Raw genomic sequence first — 16,326 nt, 5'->3', positions numbered from 1 at the left:
TAGTATTTACTTGTAATCAACTCTTTTAGTGCCACCTGATCTTGTTAATTTCACATGTAGAAAAGAACCACAAACATGGTACCACTTGAAATCCATAAAGATTATTAATTGTGTAATAGCATAGACATGTGGAAGAAAAAATTACATATTATAGAAGGGGAGATTAGGTAACCAGACTGTAGCTACATTTCTTTTAAGCCATTTTATGAGGTAAAATATAATTATAAGTATTTTACCCAGGGAGAGAGCTAATGAAGCCAAGGTCGCTGGTTCAATTCCCTTGTGAGCCATTAGCTTCATTTCATTCCATTGTCATAGGCTTGCTACCCTCTTAACCCCGACTCACCATCCTTCATATTCATACGATTGGTTGCAAAGGAAATTTGGCCAGACTGTTTGGATGTGTAAGCAAAAATCTGTCCCCTCTGCTAGAAAAATAATGCAAGGTCAAGCCCTAGTGATATGACATCATCCAAGTATGGACAGACCAGATTATCATTATGATTGTTATTATTACTATTATTATTATCATCATTATTATGTTGGCAGTATAGCATCATGGTTAAAAGAGCAGGCTCTGGAATCAGACTGCCTATATTTTGAATCCCAATCCTCCTACTTACTATCTCAATGACCTGAACAAGTTATTTATCTCTTTGAGCCTTGTTTTTCTCATTTTCAAAACAGGTATTATAATAGCAGCTTATAGAGTTGTGTGAGGAATGAATAGGTTAACATCTGTAGAAAATGCCTGACAGTTATTAAGTAACTATCATTATTTTTAAGTTCTCTGGATCATGTGGACTATTTAGCACTTGCTAAAAAGCATATGTATTTATTTTCCAGGGCTGTAATAACAAAATACCACATACTGGGTGGCTTAAACCAACAGAAATTTATTCTCTCACAGGTCAGGATATTAGAAGTTGCAAACCAAATTGTCTTCTGGGCCAGACTCTCTCCCAAAGCTCTATAGAAGAACCCTTTTTTTGCCTCTTCTAACTTCTGGTAGCCCTAGGCGTTCCTTGGCTTGCGTCAGCATAACTCCTATTTCTGTTTCTGTTTTTATGTGGCCATCATGTCCCTGTGTGTATATATGTCTATAAAATTTCCCTCTTTTTTCTTCCAAAGACATCAGCATCAAACTGATGGTCCTCCCTAATCCAGTATGACCTCATCTTAACTTGATTACATCTACAAAGACCCAATCTCCCAATAAGGTCGCATTCACAGGAACCAGGGGTCTGGGCGTGAAAATAGCTTTTTGAAGGCCACAATTCAACCCACTACAGCAGACAAAGCAGAAAAAAGAGAGACAATAAATACTTGAGAAGAAATGGTAAAGCAGGGAGATGTAGAAGATCTAATATGAGCACTTTTTTTAAAAAGAAATAGATAAATAACCTCAAAAAGTCACAAGTTTTACCTGTAGGTACAATAGAGCAACACCCTTCAATGTGGCTCATGCTGAAACCTGCCTACCTGTGGGCTGTGAGTAAGAAACAGGATGAGTCAAGCAGATTTCTTCTACCTAGGTGGTAGCAATATGCTCTGAGGATCCTGATACAATTTTGGTCAAATGATTTAGCATGATCCTGCAAATGGCACCTACCCACCCCTGCCCTACCACCTTTGCATCATCACAGCAGAGATTGTGACATATTGAAACAAATACTGTGGTCCTTGCATTGGAGGTGAGGTATCCTTGATCATCTAATAAATCCAAATTAGGTAATGATCTGAGGCCAGTGTTTGCCCTGTGTCCTGGATGCCTCTGGGTTGGTCCTTTGTTACACAACATGTTTAAGCAAGTATCTCGGTCTAAGCTATTGTCCAGTTGTAGCCTGTGTCTGTGAATAGCATTTTCTTACACAGGCAGTTTCTGAACCAAACAAAGGAACCCCTGATGGTCTTCTGCCCAAAAGTGGTAAAAAAAAAAAAAAAAAAGGTGGCTTTATTGTCAATTTAATATATGACTTGAAAATTCCTCCTCATCTCACATCATCTTGTCAGTTTTTGCCTTCTGCAAAGTAATATTCAGTTTCCACTATATTGACCCAAGTAAATATGTTCACACTATGGCAAAATACAGTTCACTGTAGCAGAACTCTCAGTGGGAGAATGTTGTACACTTTGGTCACAGTTACAATTCAATTTAGGGGTTTATCTGTCTGCAATGAGATTATGGGAAAGAAGCATAGGTATAGGAAGAAAATGGTGATGAGGGATTCTGATATTTGAAAATGGATGAGTTTCCGAAAAGAAGTGCATAAAACTCTCTGAATCAAATTCAGATAGAAAGCTGGCAGGTTGCCTGATTTGTAATTGCATCTCGAATTGAGCTGTAATCCTCACCACTTCTGAGAACAATAAGAATAAGAAAATGATAAACCACGTTTGTTTTCAATGGCAATATTTGTTCAGCATTTCTAACAAAATATTTCCCTGACACTTTGGTTAAGGCGGGCAAGTCACAGAACTAATGATATGTGTTGTGTAAAGGAGGGAAAATAAAATAATGTATTTTCTAGAAAGGAAAAGAAAACAGTATTTTGTGGAGGGTTGGAAGGAAATCCTGTGTTTTGTGGGAAAAAAAAATTTATTAGATTTTATGTGAAGTAGAAACTCATATACTTTTTTTTTAAACAAAACAACCTTTTAGGTTTACAACCTATGAATATATGCTCTTCGTACACAACAGTGTGGGTTTTACACCGAGCCAAGAAGTGACTGTGACGACGTTAGCTGGTCTTCCAGAGAGAGGAGCCAATCTCACTGTGAGTGTTCTTAACCACACAGCCATCGAAGTGAGGTGGGCTAAACCAAGTAAGTAAGCTTCTCATACCTGTGTTTATACCTTGTGTATCTTTAAAAGCATATTCTTTCTTTACTATGACCCTCCCCATGTACACATCATTTTGGTAGGTAAGTGTTACTGCTAAATTTTTACCAATCACAGATTGACAAGGCTAAGTCACTGAAAACGTTGGAAGGGCCATTTTTATTAGCACCCAAATAAATTAAAAATGGACACATTAAAACTCTGAGGTCCCTGTGCCATTCTTGAGAGGCAAACTCTCTCCTACTTTGACATTCTTCTTGGACCTCCTGCTCCCCCCTCTGTCATTCCCCATGCACGAACAATGTAATTTCTGTCACACCCTGATTGTGATAGACGTGTCTATGTATTAATTGGATATAGTGTACTATTGTTCACCTTCCTTCAGAGAGCTGTGCCTGAATATCATATAACTCATCACTCATTAGCAATAACCATTTAATTGGATTGCAATAATGGAACAGATTCTTCCCAGTGAATCATCTTCAGACTGGCTATGGACAGAGTTCCAGCTTGATCCAGTAAAAGGAAGCCTAGACATCACCACTGGATCTGCTTGTTATTAAAACAGTGCAGGGTCTGACACTGGACCTGCTTGGAACACTTTTTTAATAGGCATTCAGAAGAGTTCACAGAGTGATCTAATCTGTTCCTGCAACTTTAGAAACCACAATAACTGAAAAATCACAGTTACCTGATTAGTAGGATAGTATTAACATGTTAATTTGTTGTGATCTGGTAATTTGTGATGATCCATTATGACAATCAGAAAAGAACAACCCTGAATCTACCATGAGAATATATATTAAGATAATTCCTATAGGTATAACTTGAGATCTGGCAAATAGTTTAATCAAAACATGTTAGAATAATACCAAAAATTGAGAAATATCTGATTAGGAAAGGCCCAGTACTGCTCACTGGGGTAATTAATCATCTATTGATGATATAAAAAGATGAAAAGCCACTACTGGTTGGACAATGTAACCATGTGATTTTGATCCAACCTTGAGATTGGTTATAGCTTAAGAAGAGAAATGTTTCATTTAGGATACCTGAGTGATACCAATTGTGCTTATAGCCAGAACTGAGTACATCAATTATAAATTAAATCAGCAGATTATGTTGATCTGTGTTTCCACAAAAGAATCCATTTTTACAAATTAAAAACATCATTCTTGGGTTTTTATAAGGTTTCAGGTTTCCAGTGATCTGTGACACTTGTATTGGGATCTCTTAAACCATTTTAATGGAATAATACAAGTTAATTGATGCTTATGGTTACTCTCTGAAACACCTCTGGGAAATATACAAAGTTTTTATCTAGGGATATGTTTTTACATATATTTCCATTCATCTCCCTCTTGCTCTCTACTCTACCTCACCAACTGATTTATCTTAAAAGCCTACTAATAAAGGTAGGCTCTCCCCGCTCATCTGACATTTGAATACTTCTGTTAGGATCCGGCTGGTGAATTTTCACCAATATAGGTCCTTTATGTTATAATTGCATTCCTGAAGTAAGCGTGCTTATAAAAACTGACAAACCTAATAGATCTGAAGCAGCTCACTGAAGTTTCATTAACTTGGTATTCTGAACCTCTGACCTTCGGGATGTAGGTAATGCAATCTGCTGTTATTTCCATTCATACCTTGGAAATTTTTCAGATAACTGTTTGTGAGCACAAAGGTTAACTCTCAGAAGAGGGTCAGTCTTGCAAAAGCTTGTTGCATTATCATTTTCTTCTTTTGTGCAAGCTGCTACCTTAAGTAAATTAACTAGTCAATCCTCTGTGAAAGGTCACCTATTTTTTTTTTTTTTACAATTTTAAATTTAAATTGTTATCTTGATTGGGTAGGAAAAACATGGCATACAGTCTAATATGCTCAAAGGCAAAAGAAAACCTATAGATTGAAAATATTTTGCAGTGGAAAATCATGTTTTAAATTTATAAATATTTGCTTATTAAAAATTGCCTTCCAAAAAAATAATTTTTTTAAAGCATGGTTTTTCTCTATTATGACCCTCCCCATGTACACACCATTTTGGTAGCAAAATGTTTCCAGTAAATTTTTATCAATTACTGATTGACATCGATACGTTATTAAAAACTTTCGAAGGGGCACTTTTAAACATTAGCATCACATACATGATACGTGAGATAAAGGCATCCCTGCGTTACTTCGGTTCATTTTTGAAGGGCAGATGTTGCAAACTGACAACACAGAGGCCATATTTCCTTCCTTCCCCAGCTTCCATGCGCTGCTTTGCCTCCAATATCTGAAAAAATAACATTTGCAAACATTTAACAATTATACATAAAGATGACTTGGAGATTCACTTGGCAAATCAAATGATGGGGTCAAACAATACCCACATTTCTGGAAGGAAACTATCAGCTAGAACTGGCTGCCCCTTTAAACAGATCATGCCCTAAAAATCTGACCCAGTCTTCATCTTCCTGGTCCCAATAGACATAGGAGGTGTTTATCGCTGGTTTATATGATAATAAAAAAGGTATTGCCCTAAATAAAATGCACCAATGGTAAATTATATTGTAATTTTGAAAAATCACATTTTTTATAGGAAGAAAAACACCTCACTTAAATTATTTATGCAATCCTCAGAAAAGTACAATGAGTTAGAAACTGACCTTTAGTATCTTACCAAAAATTATAGAAAGTAAGTACCACCTCCCAAACTCAAACTTAGGACTCTGGCCTCAAATTTTGTATTTCTCGTGCATTTAGCCCTAGTGGTCATTAGCACTATAACAAGAAGGATTTAATAGGATCTTTATCATTTTGACTGCTCAGTCTAATATAAAAGACAAAATAAGCAAATGCCCACAAAAGGGAGTACAGTGGAGGGGTAGTGACTCCTCTGAAGGTGACTCACTAAATAAGTCAGTGGTGGCCAGAAAAGAGCAGTAAAACACTGGAGGGAGAGAAAGGGCAATGCTTTGAAAAAGAGGAAATGAAAAATCATCCAAATATTGCCCACTTTACTGTTCATCAAGAGCTCACCCCAGCCTTCAGATGTTCATATCGTGTATCATATAATCCTGCTGCCCTTGCTCTCTCCCTCCTCTTTTATCCATCTTCTCTCTTTCTCTATTTTTTTATTTTTATTTTTTTGTAGAGACAGGTTCTCCCTATGTTGCTTAGACTAGTCTCGAACTAATGGATTCAAGTGATCCTCCCTCCTTGGCCTCCCAAAATGCTGGAATTACAGCTATGCATGACCATGCATGGCCATTTGTCTCTTTCTCTTCCTCTACCTTCCTCTCTCTCTCTTTTTGCCTTCCTTCCTTACAGATATATTTACTTATTACTTTCTCTGTTCTGAACACTGGAGTGCTCAGTACTTCTCTCTTTTTTTTTCCCCAGACATTAGTTATATTTATATATTCATATATATTATAGTTATATATTAAAAAGAGAGAAAAACTTGCCTGAAAAACTCCTAAAGGTCCCAAATGGCCCAGGAAGTTTACTATCCCTGCCACCCACTGGAGTGCTCAGAACAGAGAAAGTACTAAGTAAATATATCTGTAAGGAAGAAAATATTAATGACTTGTAATAAGTAAATATATCTGTAAGGAAGAAAAGATTAATGAGTTGATTCCTGCACTATAATATCTCAGTGATCTCTCTGGAAAATTCATAAAGTGTGAAGGTATCACCATTAACAGAGCAAGTTTAAAACCACAGGAAAAGCATTTATCTCATCCTGATCTCTTAATCAGAAACTACCAGGTTTGATAGCTGGAAGATATCTGACGTTGCCTGACTTTATCTGATTATGATGGCAATATCTGGAAATAATTCCAAATCTCATCTTCTGAAAAGCACCTACCATTGTTGCTTCACTTTGTTCCTCTCTTCTCTTTCCCATCTCTCTAATCATCAAATACAAGAGACCACCTCTGCCTTTTCCATTGTCTTCCTTCTCAGTCCTTGTGCACCTGTTGTAATCTGTCCCTCTTTTCTTGTACTCTATGTGGTTTTCTTAAAGTCATTAATTATCACCTAATGACCCATTTCAAAACTCTCTTCTCAAAGCCATCCTACTGTGCTCCTCCATTATCCAGCATTGTGAATGATTCCTTACTGACTATAATTCTACCCCAAGAATCATTACTCTCCTCTTCTCACCAACTTCTTCTCATCCCCTAAATAAAGACGTTTCTCAAAGTTCTTTCCTGAGTCTTCCTGTCATAGTCCTATTCTCCTGTTGGTGATTCCATCTATACTCAAGGTTTCAAATTCTTCTAATTATGAAAATGGTAATGACCAACAGTGTATGCAGCCATATGAATAAATAATTTTAAAAATAGGCTTTAGGATCGGGGGTACTTAAATTTGAATCCCAGTACCAATATGTTTTGGCACTATGACCTAAAACATAACCTGAGTTCCAGTTTTCTAATCTGAAATATGAAGATAATAAGAATAACTGCCCTAAAATGTATTAGGGACAAAATGAAATAATATATATTTAACAGTAAGTAATCATTTAATATTTGTATAAAGTATTATTCTATTTCTAAAATGTGCATGGTCCTTTCAATAACATTTTATAAAACATATTTAAAAGGGAAGCTATGTCTAGTAAAAGGTTGGAAGTTGATTTTGCAAGGCTATTCAGATAATAGCATTTCTACAGTGAGTTGAAGATGTATAAAGAACATATATTATTTTATAATTAACTGACTTGGCTAAAATTAGAAATTTTTAAAATCTAGTTAAAATGGTGACAACTACTAACTATTGCATAGCATCCATTGTCTTCTTTTTCTTTTAGTGATAGCCTTCTCCCATATCTAGTGACTGCATTTACTAACCTCTCTTGCAATTAGTTATGGCCAGAAATACCAGTAAAATGTGTTTGTGTCAATAGAAACCAAAAGACAATGTGCATTTTTTTGGGTGTTAGCCGGAAAACATTGCGTGTCTGCCTACTTCTTCTCTATTAGTCCTTTCCCTAGACTGAAGTGTGGACGTGATCATGTTCTCAGTTTTAACTATGTAGTCATGTACAACACCCAGAGAGATCCAAAATCCACATAAGAGAAAGAACCTGGGTTCTTAAGTAACCACATGGAGCACAGTCTGTTTTGATCACTTTGAAGCTATTACATGAGATACAAATTAACATGGATATTATTTGAGCTATTGTATTTTGGGGATTTTAGGTTTTACCAGCTTAGCTAACTAACTCATTCCCTGTTTGCCCATATCAACTTACTTTAAAAGCAGAAATTAGCTATCCTGATTTGTAAGTAAATTAAAATGATGAATAATTAATATATATATTATACTATCTCCTTTAAATACAGTTTTCTCTGGCAGGCCCCTAATAGAAGCTGGAACACTATGAGAGACTAAAGTAGCTCTGCAGTTTCCCAAGTGTAGGTGCTTCCTGTTGACAGAAGCATAAACTAGATAGAAGACAGGAGATATGGTGCTCAGATAGCTAAGGAGGCTGACTTGAAGGATTATTGCCCAAGAGGATAATCCTCCCACTTCATGTCAGCAGTACTACCCTCAGGCAGAATAAAGAATTTTCTCAAGAAGTAGTTTTGATAAGCTCACATTTTCCCAGAACTACTTAGTTGATGACACAGAGCTCTGCACCATAGAACCTGGAAAATTGGACTCTAATTTGGAGAATCTGTGGGCAAGATCAATACTTCTACCATAAAATCAGCCTAATAAAGTCCATCCAAGTTTCTACATTTGAGCAAAAGTACCTCCCAAAATGAGCCTGCTCATGTGAGATGCCTGAAGAATTTAGTCCTAGACAAATAAACTGAGAGATCTAATTAATGGAATGATTTACCATAATTGATCTGAATCAGTACAACAAACTTTTTTTGTCAAGTGTCAAATATACATAGCGTTAGACTTCGCAGCCCATGCAGTCTGTGTCTTAACTCAAATTTGTCACTGTAGCACATAAACAGCAATAAGGTGATCCTGACTTTTAAATAAGCATAGCTGTGTTCCAATAAAACTTTATTTTGGACATTGAGATTTGATTTTTATACATTAGGTTAGCACAAAAGAAATTGTGGTTTTTGCCATTGAAGTAATGCTGAAAACTGCAACTACTTTGCACCAACCTAATAATTTTCACATAACATGAAACCCTTTTTTTTCTTTTGATTTTTCGCCCAACCAAATAAAATGTACAAACCATTCTTAGCTTGCAGGGGGTGGGCCACACTTGGCCAACAGGCCAGATTTAGCTCATGGACTATAGTTTGCTGACCCCCGATAAGGATGTTAAATATCTAGAAGACATAATTGGCATTGATGATTGTCTTAGTCTATTTGTGTTGCTGTAACAGAGTATCTGAGGCTGGGAAGTTTATAAGGAAAAGAGGTGTAAACCTCTTTTCTAAGTAATTAGATCGTGATTCTGCAGACTGTACAAGAAGCATGGCTGTAGTGTTTACTTGGTTTCTAGTAAGGGCTGTTGTGATGCATCAAAACGTAACAGAGAAGGTCAAAATGTAAGTGGACATGTACAAAGATGCAAAATCCAAGGGGTGCCCTGGCTTTATTACAACCCATCCTTGAGGGAACTGATTCATTTTTTCAAAAACTAACCCAATCTTGCCAGAGGAAGATGCCAAGCCATTCATGAGAATCTGGCCCCGTGAACCAAACGCCTCGAACTAGGCCTCATCTTCCAAAACTAGCACACTGGGGGTTACATTTCAACATGACGTTTGCTGGTGGTATAAACCCTTGATCCACCTTTTGGTGGGAACCAGAGCAATAATTTAAGGCCATGTAAGAAGCATAATCTGATTGTTGTTGCAGGATAACTTTCAACTAACCCATCTGTTATGGACTAAAACCCTAATTCTTAGCATAGCTATATTTGGAGATGAGGCCTCTAAAGAAATAGAGTCATCTCTTAGCACATGCAGGGGACTGGTTCCAGGACTGACCCCTGAGTATACCAAAGCTGTGCATACTCAAGTCCAGCAGTCAGCCCTGCAGCATCCATGTATATAAAAAGTTGGCCCTCTACACAGGTTTTGCATGAGAGAATACCATATTTTACATTCTCGTTTGGTTGAAAAAAGTCCTCTTGTAAGTGGACTCATGCAGTTCACACCTGTGTTGTGTTGTTCAAGGGTCATCTGTAATTAAAGTTAAATGAGATTATAAGAGTAGGACCCTGATTCCATAAGTCAGTACACAGGATCGCTTGCATGCGCTCTCTCCTCTCTCTCTCTCTTCTCTCTCTCTCTCTCTCTCTTTCTCTCTCTCACCCCCTCCCTCCCTTGCCCCACCTCCCTCCCCCACACCGTCTCTCCCCAAACTCTTTTCTCCTTCCCTCTGATCACAGAGAAAGGCCATGAGAAAACTCAGCAACTAGAAAGTAACTCTCCAAACGCAAGGAAAAGAGCCCTCAGCAAAAACCAAATTTGCTGGCACCTTGATCATGAACCTCTGTCCTCCAGCTTCTGAGAAATAAGTTTCTGTTGTTCAAGCCACCCAGACTGTAATATTTTGTTAAGGCAGATTGAGCAGACTAACACATATCTAACACCTGTTAAAATTATTTGGAAATTCATTATAAAGGAGAGTAGCTTGTTCTATGTTTGAGAATTTGCTCCAGCTAAGATCAAATGTCTGACCAAGGATTGGAGATTGCAACTAAAAATGGCATTTAATAGCAAAGCTCATATCCAAAGGTATCAACTTTTACAGCTCTCAGATTGTAATAGTCTGTTCTCACATTGCTATGAGGAAATACGCGAGACTGGGTAATTTATAAAGGAAAAAGATTTAATGGACTCACAGTTCTGTATGGCTGGGAAGGCCTCAGGAAACTTACGATCATGGCAGAAATAGAAGAGGCGACAGGCAAAGTATGTGAGAGAGAGAATACACGCTTAAGAGGAACTGTCAAATACTTATAAAACCATCAGATTTCCCAGACCACTCACTATCACAAGAACAGTGTAGGGAAAACCACCTCAATGATTCAATCACCTTCCACCAGGTCCTGCCCTTGACACCTGGGGATTATGAGAACTACAATTCAAGATAAGATTTGGGTGGGAACCCAGGGCCTAACCATATCAGAGATTAACCTGATATTCTTGCAGGTAGGGCAATGCCTAATCCGATAAATTTACGTGGTTCACAAAATGTGTGTTATACACAGGAGGATTAGAATATCTAAGAAAATATAACCCAATACACACTTATTTAACAAAATCTCACAGAAAGTTCCCATTCCCTTCTATTGGATCAAATACAAATGAATACTCATGCCTTAACTCCATATTATATAACTCTAGCTCAAACATTCACATTTTAATTTTTAAGTTCACCTAGTTGCCACAGAAACACTTGAGAAATAACAAAATCAGCCTCACCAACCATCTGAGTGGACCCCTACTTGGCCAAGGGACCCCAAAGCAACCTTGTAAATTGAGTTCTTGACTGCAACGGGATGGGAAGTCAGACACCCCTCCCTGGCTATATGCCATTTGGCCTACTTCCCTAAGCGCTAAACAGAAACCAGCCCTTTCAAAAGACTCCACCACTCACTTAATCAACCAATCACTTAATGCTGTCCCAGTTCTACTAGCTGATAAGAGATCTCTGGCCACAGAGTGGTTGTAGCCAGTCTATGGAGAATGTGCAGTCAGGGTTTTCATGTCCTCTTCTTCACTGCTTAATGTCAGAGGGCTGAAAACTCCACCCTCAGATCATACTAATGCTGCCATTTTTGTAGCTAGGACCCACCAGAAGACATGAAACTCAATTGCATATGTGCATGTTTCTCCTTTCGTAGAAAGGAGTATTTACTCATGAGTATTTCATGAGTATTTACTCATGACTCCTCCTGCAGCATATTGAATGTGTATGTTCAGTCACCCCCCTCAGCAGAAATTCCTGTTCCCTTTGCTCCTCCCTTGAAGTGTCTGTTTCTGGCTTCTGGCTCAAGGCTACCATATGCTTCCCAGGCTGTCAGAATGGCCATCCTGCAAGCTGCAATCCTTTGTGAGAAATAAAGCTCTCCTTTTCAAATTAATGAACCTCTTCTGCTGACACACTTCAAACACTGAAAGTCTCAAATGAAACAAGTTTCAAAATCTCATCCCATAATTCCGTGTTTTTCTATCTTATTTAATGGGATTCACCCAGCAACCAAAACCAAAAATCTAACCTATAGCTGTATCTCTCCTTAACTCTTTTTATTTCTATTTGTTTATTTATTTATTTGCACATTAATAAGTTTTTTAGTGATGATTTCAAGATTTTGCTGCATCCATCGACCAAGCAGTGTACACTGTACCCAGTGGATAGTCTTTTATCCCTCACCTCCTTCCACCCTTTCCCCTAGGTGCCCAAAGTCCATTGTATCATTCTTATGCCTTTGCATCATCATAGCTTAGCTCTGATTTATGAGTGAGAACATATGATATTTAGTTTTTCATTCCTGAGTTACTTCAGTTAGAATAATGGTTTCCAGTTCCATCCAGATTGCTGCAAATGCCATTATTTTTGTTCCTTCATATGACTGAGTAGTTAGTATGCATATATATATATAATGATTCTTTAAGGAATCCTTAAGGAATATATACCAAGATTCTTTAAGGAATCTCCACACTACTTTCCATAGTGGTTGTACTAGTTTACATTTTACATTCCCGCCAACAGTGTAAATGTGTTCCCTTTGTATCACATCCATGCCAACGTCTGTTTTTTTTTATTTTTTTTATTTATGGCCATTCTTGCAGGAGTAAGGTGGTATTGCATTGTGGTTTTGATTTGCATTTCCCTGGTCATTAGTGATGTTGAGTATTTTTTCATATGTTTGTTGGCCATTTGCCTATCTTCTTTTGAGAATTGTCTATTCATGTCTTTAGCCCACTTTTTGATGGGATTGTTTTTTTCTTGCTAATTTGTTTGAGTTCCTTGTAGATTCTGGATATTAGTCCTTTGTCAGTAGTATAGATTGTGAAGATTGCCTCCTACTCCGTAGGCTATTTACTCTGCCGGTTACTGCTTTTGCTCTGCAGAAGCTTTTTAGTTTAATTAAGTTCCATCTATTTATCTTTGTTTTTGTTGCATTTGCTTTTGGGTTTTCATGATCTCTTTGCCTAAACCAATGTCTAAAGGTTTTTTTCCAAAGTTATCTTTTAGAATTTTTATGGTTTCAGGTTTTAGATTTAAGCCTTTGATCCAGCTGGAGTTGATTTTTGTATACGGTGGCAGATGAAGATCGAGTTTTATTCTCCTACATGTGGCTTACAAATTATCCCAGCATCATTTGTTGAATAGGATATCGTTTACCCACTTTATGGTTTTGCTTGCTTTGTCAAGAATCAGTTGGCTGTAAATATTTGACTTTATTTCTGGGTTCTGTATTCTATTTCATTAGTCGTATGCCTGTTTTTATACTAGTACAATTACTGTTTTTGTGACTATGGCCTTATAGTATATTTTGAGGTCAGGTAATGTGACACCTCCAGATTTGTCCTTTTAGCTTAGTCTTGCTTTGGCGACGTGGGCTCTATTTTGATTAAATATTAATTTTAGGATTTTTTTTCTAGATCTGTGAAGAATGTTTGTAGTATTTTGATGGGAATTGCATTGAATTTGCAGATTGCTTCGACAGTATGTTCATTTTCACAATATTGATTCTACCTACCCATGTGTATGGGATGTGTTTCTTTTGTGTCATCTATAGTTTCTTTCAGCAGTGTTTTGTAAGTTTTCCTTGAAGAGGTCTTTTACCTCCTTGGTTAGGTGGATTCCTAAGTATTTTACTTTTCATTTTTGCAGCTATTGTAGAAGGGATTAAGTTATTGATTTGATTCTCAGCTTGATCACTCTGTGTGTGTAGCAGTGCTACTGATTTGTGTACATTAATTTTGTATCCTGAATCTTTGCTAAATTATTTAACACTTTTAGGAGCTTTTTGTATGAGTCTTTTCAGGTACACAATCATGTCATCAGAAAACAACAACAGTTTGACTTTCTCTTTACCAATTTGGATGCCCTTTTTTTCTTTCTTTTCTGATTGCTTTGGCTAGGACTTAGAGTACTATTGATATAGAAGTTAAAAATAAATTATTTAGGCAAATAGTGAGGGTAAGAGGGTCCTCAGTAAGATTTTCCTTTTAATGAAAAGCAGCTCCCAAATTGTTTTTTTTTCTAACCAAGAGCAGCCTGTTAAATTGAGCTGCAGACATAGATAAGCAAGCTGGAAGCTTGCATGAGTGAATGCTGGAAGCTGCACTAATAGAAAAAAGCTACTTGAAGGCCAGGCATGTTCAACATAGTGGCTCCATCTGCCCTTTTCTTTGTCAAGCACATGTACAGTCAGGAACAGACAACATTGTGCTGGCCAGGTAGAGAACCCATCTGCATAACAAAAGATTAGGATGTGGTGGCCAGGTTATTCGCACACTATGGAAATGGCACACTTGGTCCAACCAATCTTTAGACCCATGAATATCAGGTACTGCCTCCTCAAGTCAGTCTATAAAGCAATGTGCACCCTGCCATGGACTGGAAGATGACTTGGGAGCCTTCTCTCTCTGCAAGAGAGAGCTGTTCTCTTTTCTCTTTCTTTTGCCTATTAAACCTCCACTCTTAAACTCACTGTGTGCCTGTCTGCATCCTTGATTTCCGTGGCATGAGAAGACAAATCTTGGATATTTACCACAGACAATGATGCTGCTTCACTATATTGAAGAGAAGTGGTGAAAGTAGGCACCCTTGTCTTGTTCCAGTTCTCAGGGGGAATGCTTTTGATATGTTGTGGGAGGGACCAGGTGTGAGATAAGTGAGTCATGGGACAGGTCTTTCCTATGCTATTCTCATGATAGTGAGTAAGTCTAACAAGGGGAGTTTCCCTGCACGAGCTCTCTTTTCTTGTCTGCTGCCTTGTGAGATGTGCCTTTCACCTTCCATGATTGTGAGGCCTCCCCAGCCATGTGGAACTAAGAGTCCATTAAACCTTTCTTTTGTAAATTGCCCAACCTCCAGTATGTCTTTATCAGCAGTGTGAGAACAGACTAATACAGTAAATTGGTACAAGTAGAGTGGGGTGCTACTAAAAAGATACCCAAAAATGTGGAAGCAACTTTGGAATTGGATAACAGGCAGAGTTTGGAATGGTCTGGAGGGCTCATAAGAAGACAGGAAAATGTGGGAAAGTTTGGAACTCTCTAAATACTTGTTGAATGGCTTTGACCAAAATGCTAATATGATGTGGACAATGAAATCCAGTCTGAGGTGGTCTCAGATGGAGATGAGGAACTTGGGAACTGGAACAAAGGTAACTCTTGCTATGTTTTAACAAAGAGACTGGCATCATTTTGCCCCTGCCCTAGAGATTTGTAGAACTTTGAACTTAAGAGAGATGATTTAGGCTATGTGGCAAAAGAAGTTTCTAAGCAGCAAAGCATTCAAGATGTGACTTGTGTGCTGTTAAAGGCCTTCAGTTTTATAAGGGAAGTAGAGCATAAAAGTTTGGAAAATTTACAGCTTGACAATGTGATAGCAAAGAAAATCCCATTTTCTGAAAAGAAATTTAAGCCACCTGCAGAAATTTACAGAAGAAATGAGAAGCCAAACATTAATACCCTAGACAATGGGGAAACTGTCTCCAGGGCATATCAGAAGTCTTCATGACAACTGCGACCATCACAAGTCCACAGACCTAGGAGGAAAAAGTGGTATTATGGGCCAGGTCCAGGGTCCCCTTGCTGTATGGAGCCTAGGGACTTGATGTCCTGTGTGCCAGCAGCTCCAGCCATGGCTGAAAGGGGCCAACGTCAAGCTTCAACCATGGTTTCAGAGGGTACAAGCCTAAAGACTTGGCAGCTTCCACGTGGTGTTAAGCCTACCAGTACACAGAAGTCAAGAATTTAGTTTTGGGAACCTCCACCTGGATTTCATAGGTTGTATGGGGAAAACATGGCTATCCCAACAGAAGTTTGTTGCAGGAGTGGGCACTCATGGAAAACCTTTGCTAGGGCAGTATGGAAGGGAAATGTGGGGTGGGTGTCCCCACACAGAGTCCCCACTGGGGCACTGCCTAGTGATGCTGTGAGAAGAGCCTCAAAATAGTAGATCCACCAGCAGCTTGCATTGTGCACATGGAAAAGCATATACACTCAATGCCAGCCTGTGAAGGCAGCCAGGAAGGAGGCTATACCCTGCAAAGCCACAGGGGCAGAGCTGCCCAAGAACGTGGGAACCCACCTCTTATATCAACATGACCAGGATGTGAGACGAGTCAAAAGAGATTATTTTGGAGCTTTAAGATTTGACTGCCCAATTAGCCAGATGTGGTGGTATGAACATCTGTAGTCCCAGCTACTTAGAAGGCTGAGGCAGAAGAATCACTTGAATCCAGGAGGCAGAGGGTGCAGTGAGTCAAGATCATGCCACTGCACTCCAGGCGGGGCAACAAAGCAAGAAAAAAAAAATGA

The 16,326-nt window shown here is 38.2% G+C and overlaps 1 protein-coding gene across 1 annotated transcript in view; it reads left to right on the top strand.

The window, feature by feature from the left end:
- USH2A (usherin) overlaps positions 1 to 16,326 on the top strand; it is a 777,205-nt gene that overhangs the window by 535,379 nt on the left and 225,500 nt on the right. Inside the window, exon 43 of the mRNA XM_003930351.4 lies at positions 2,663 to 2,826. Within this exon, the coding sequence (XP_003930400.3) occupies positions 2,663 to 2,826 (164 nt within the window). The remainder of the gene's footprint in view (positions 1 to 2,662; positions 2,827 to 16,326) is intronic.

Source organism: Saimiri boliviensis, chromosome 14 (genome assembly GCF_048565385.1).
Source record: "Saimiri boliviensis isolate mSaiBol1 chromosome 14, mSaiBol1.pri, whole genome shotgun sequence".
NCBI classification, from domain to species: Eukaryota; Metazoa; Chordata; class Mammalia; order Primates; family Cebidae; genus Saimiri; species Saimiri boliviensis.
The sequence above is the reverse complement of the archived record's forward strand: the minus strand, read 5'-3'. Positions and strand labels throughout refer to the sequence as shown.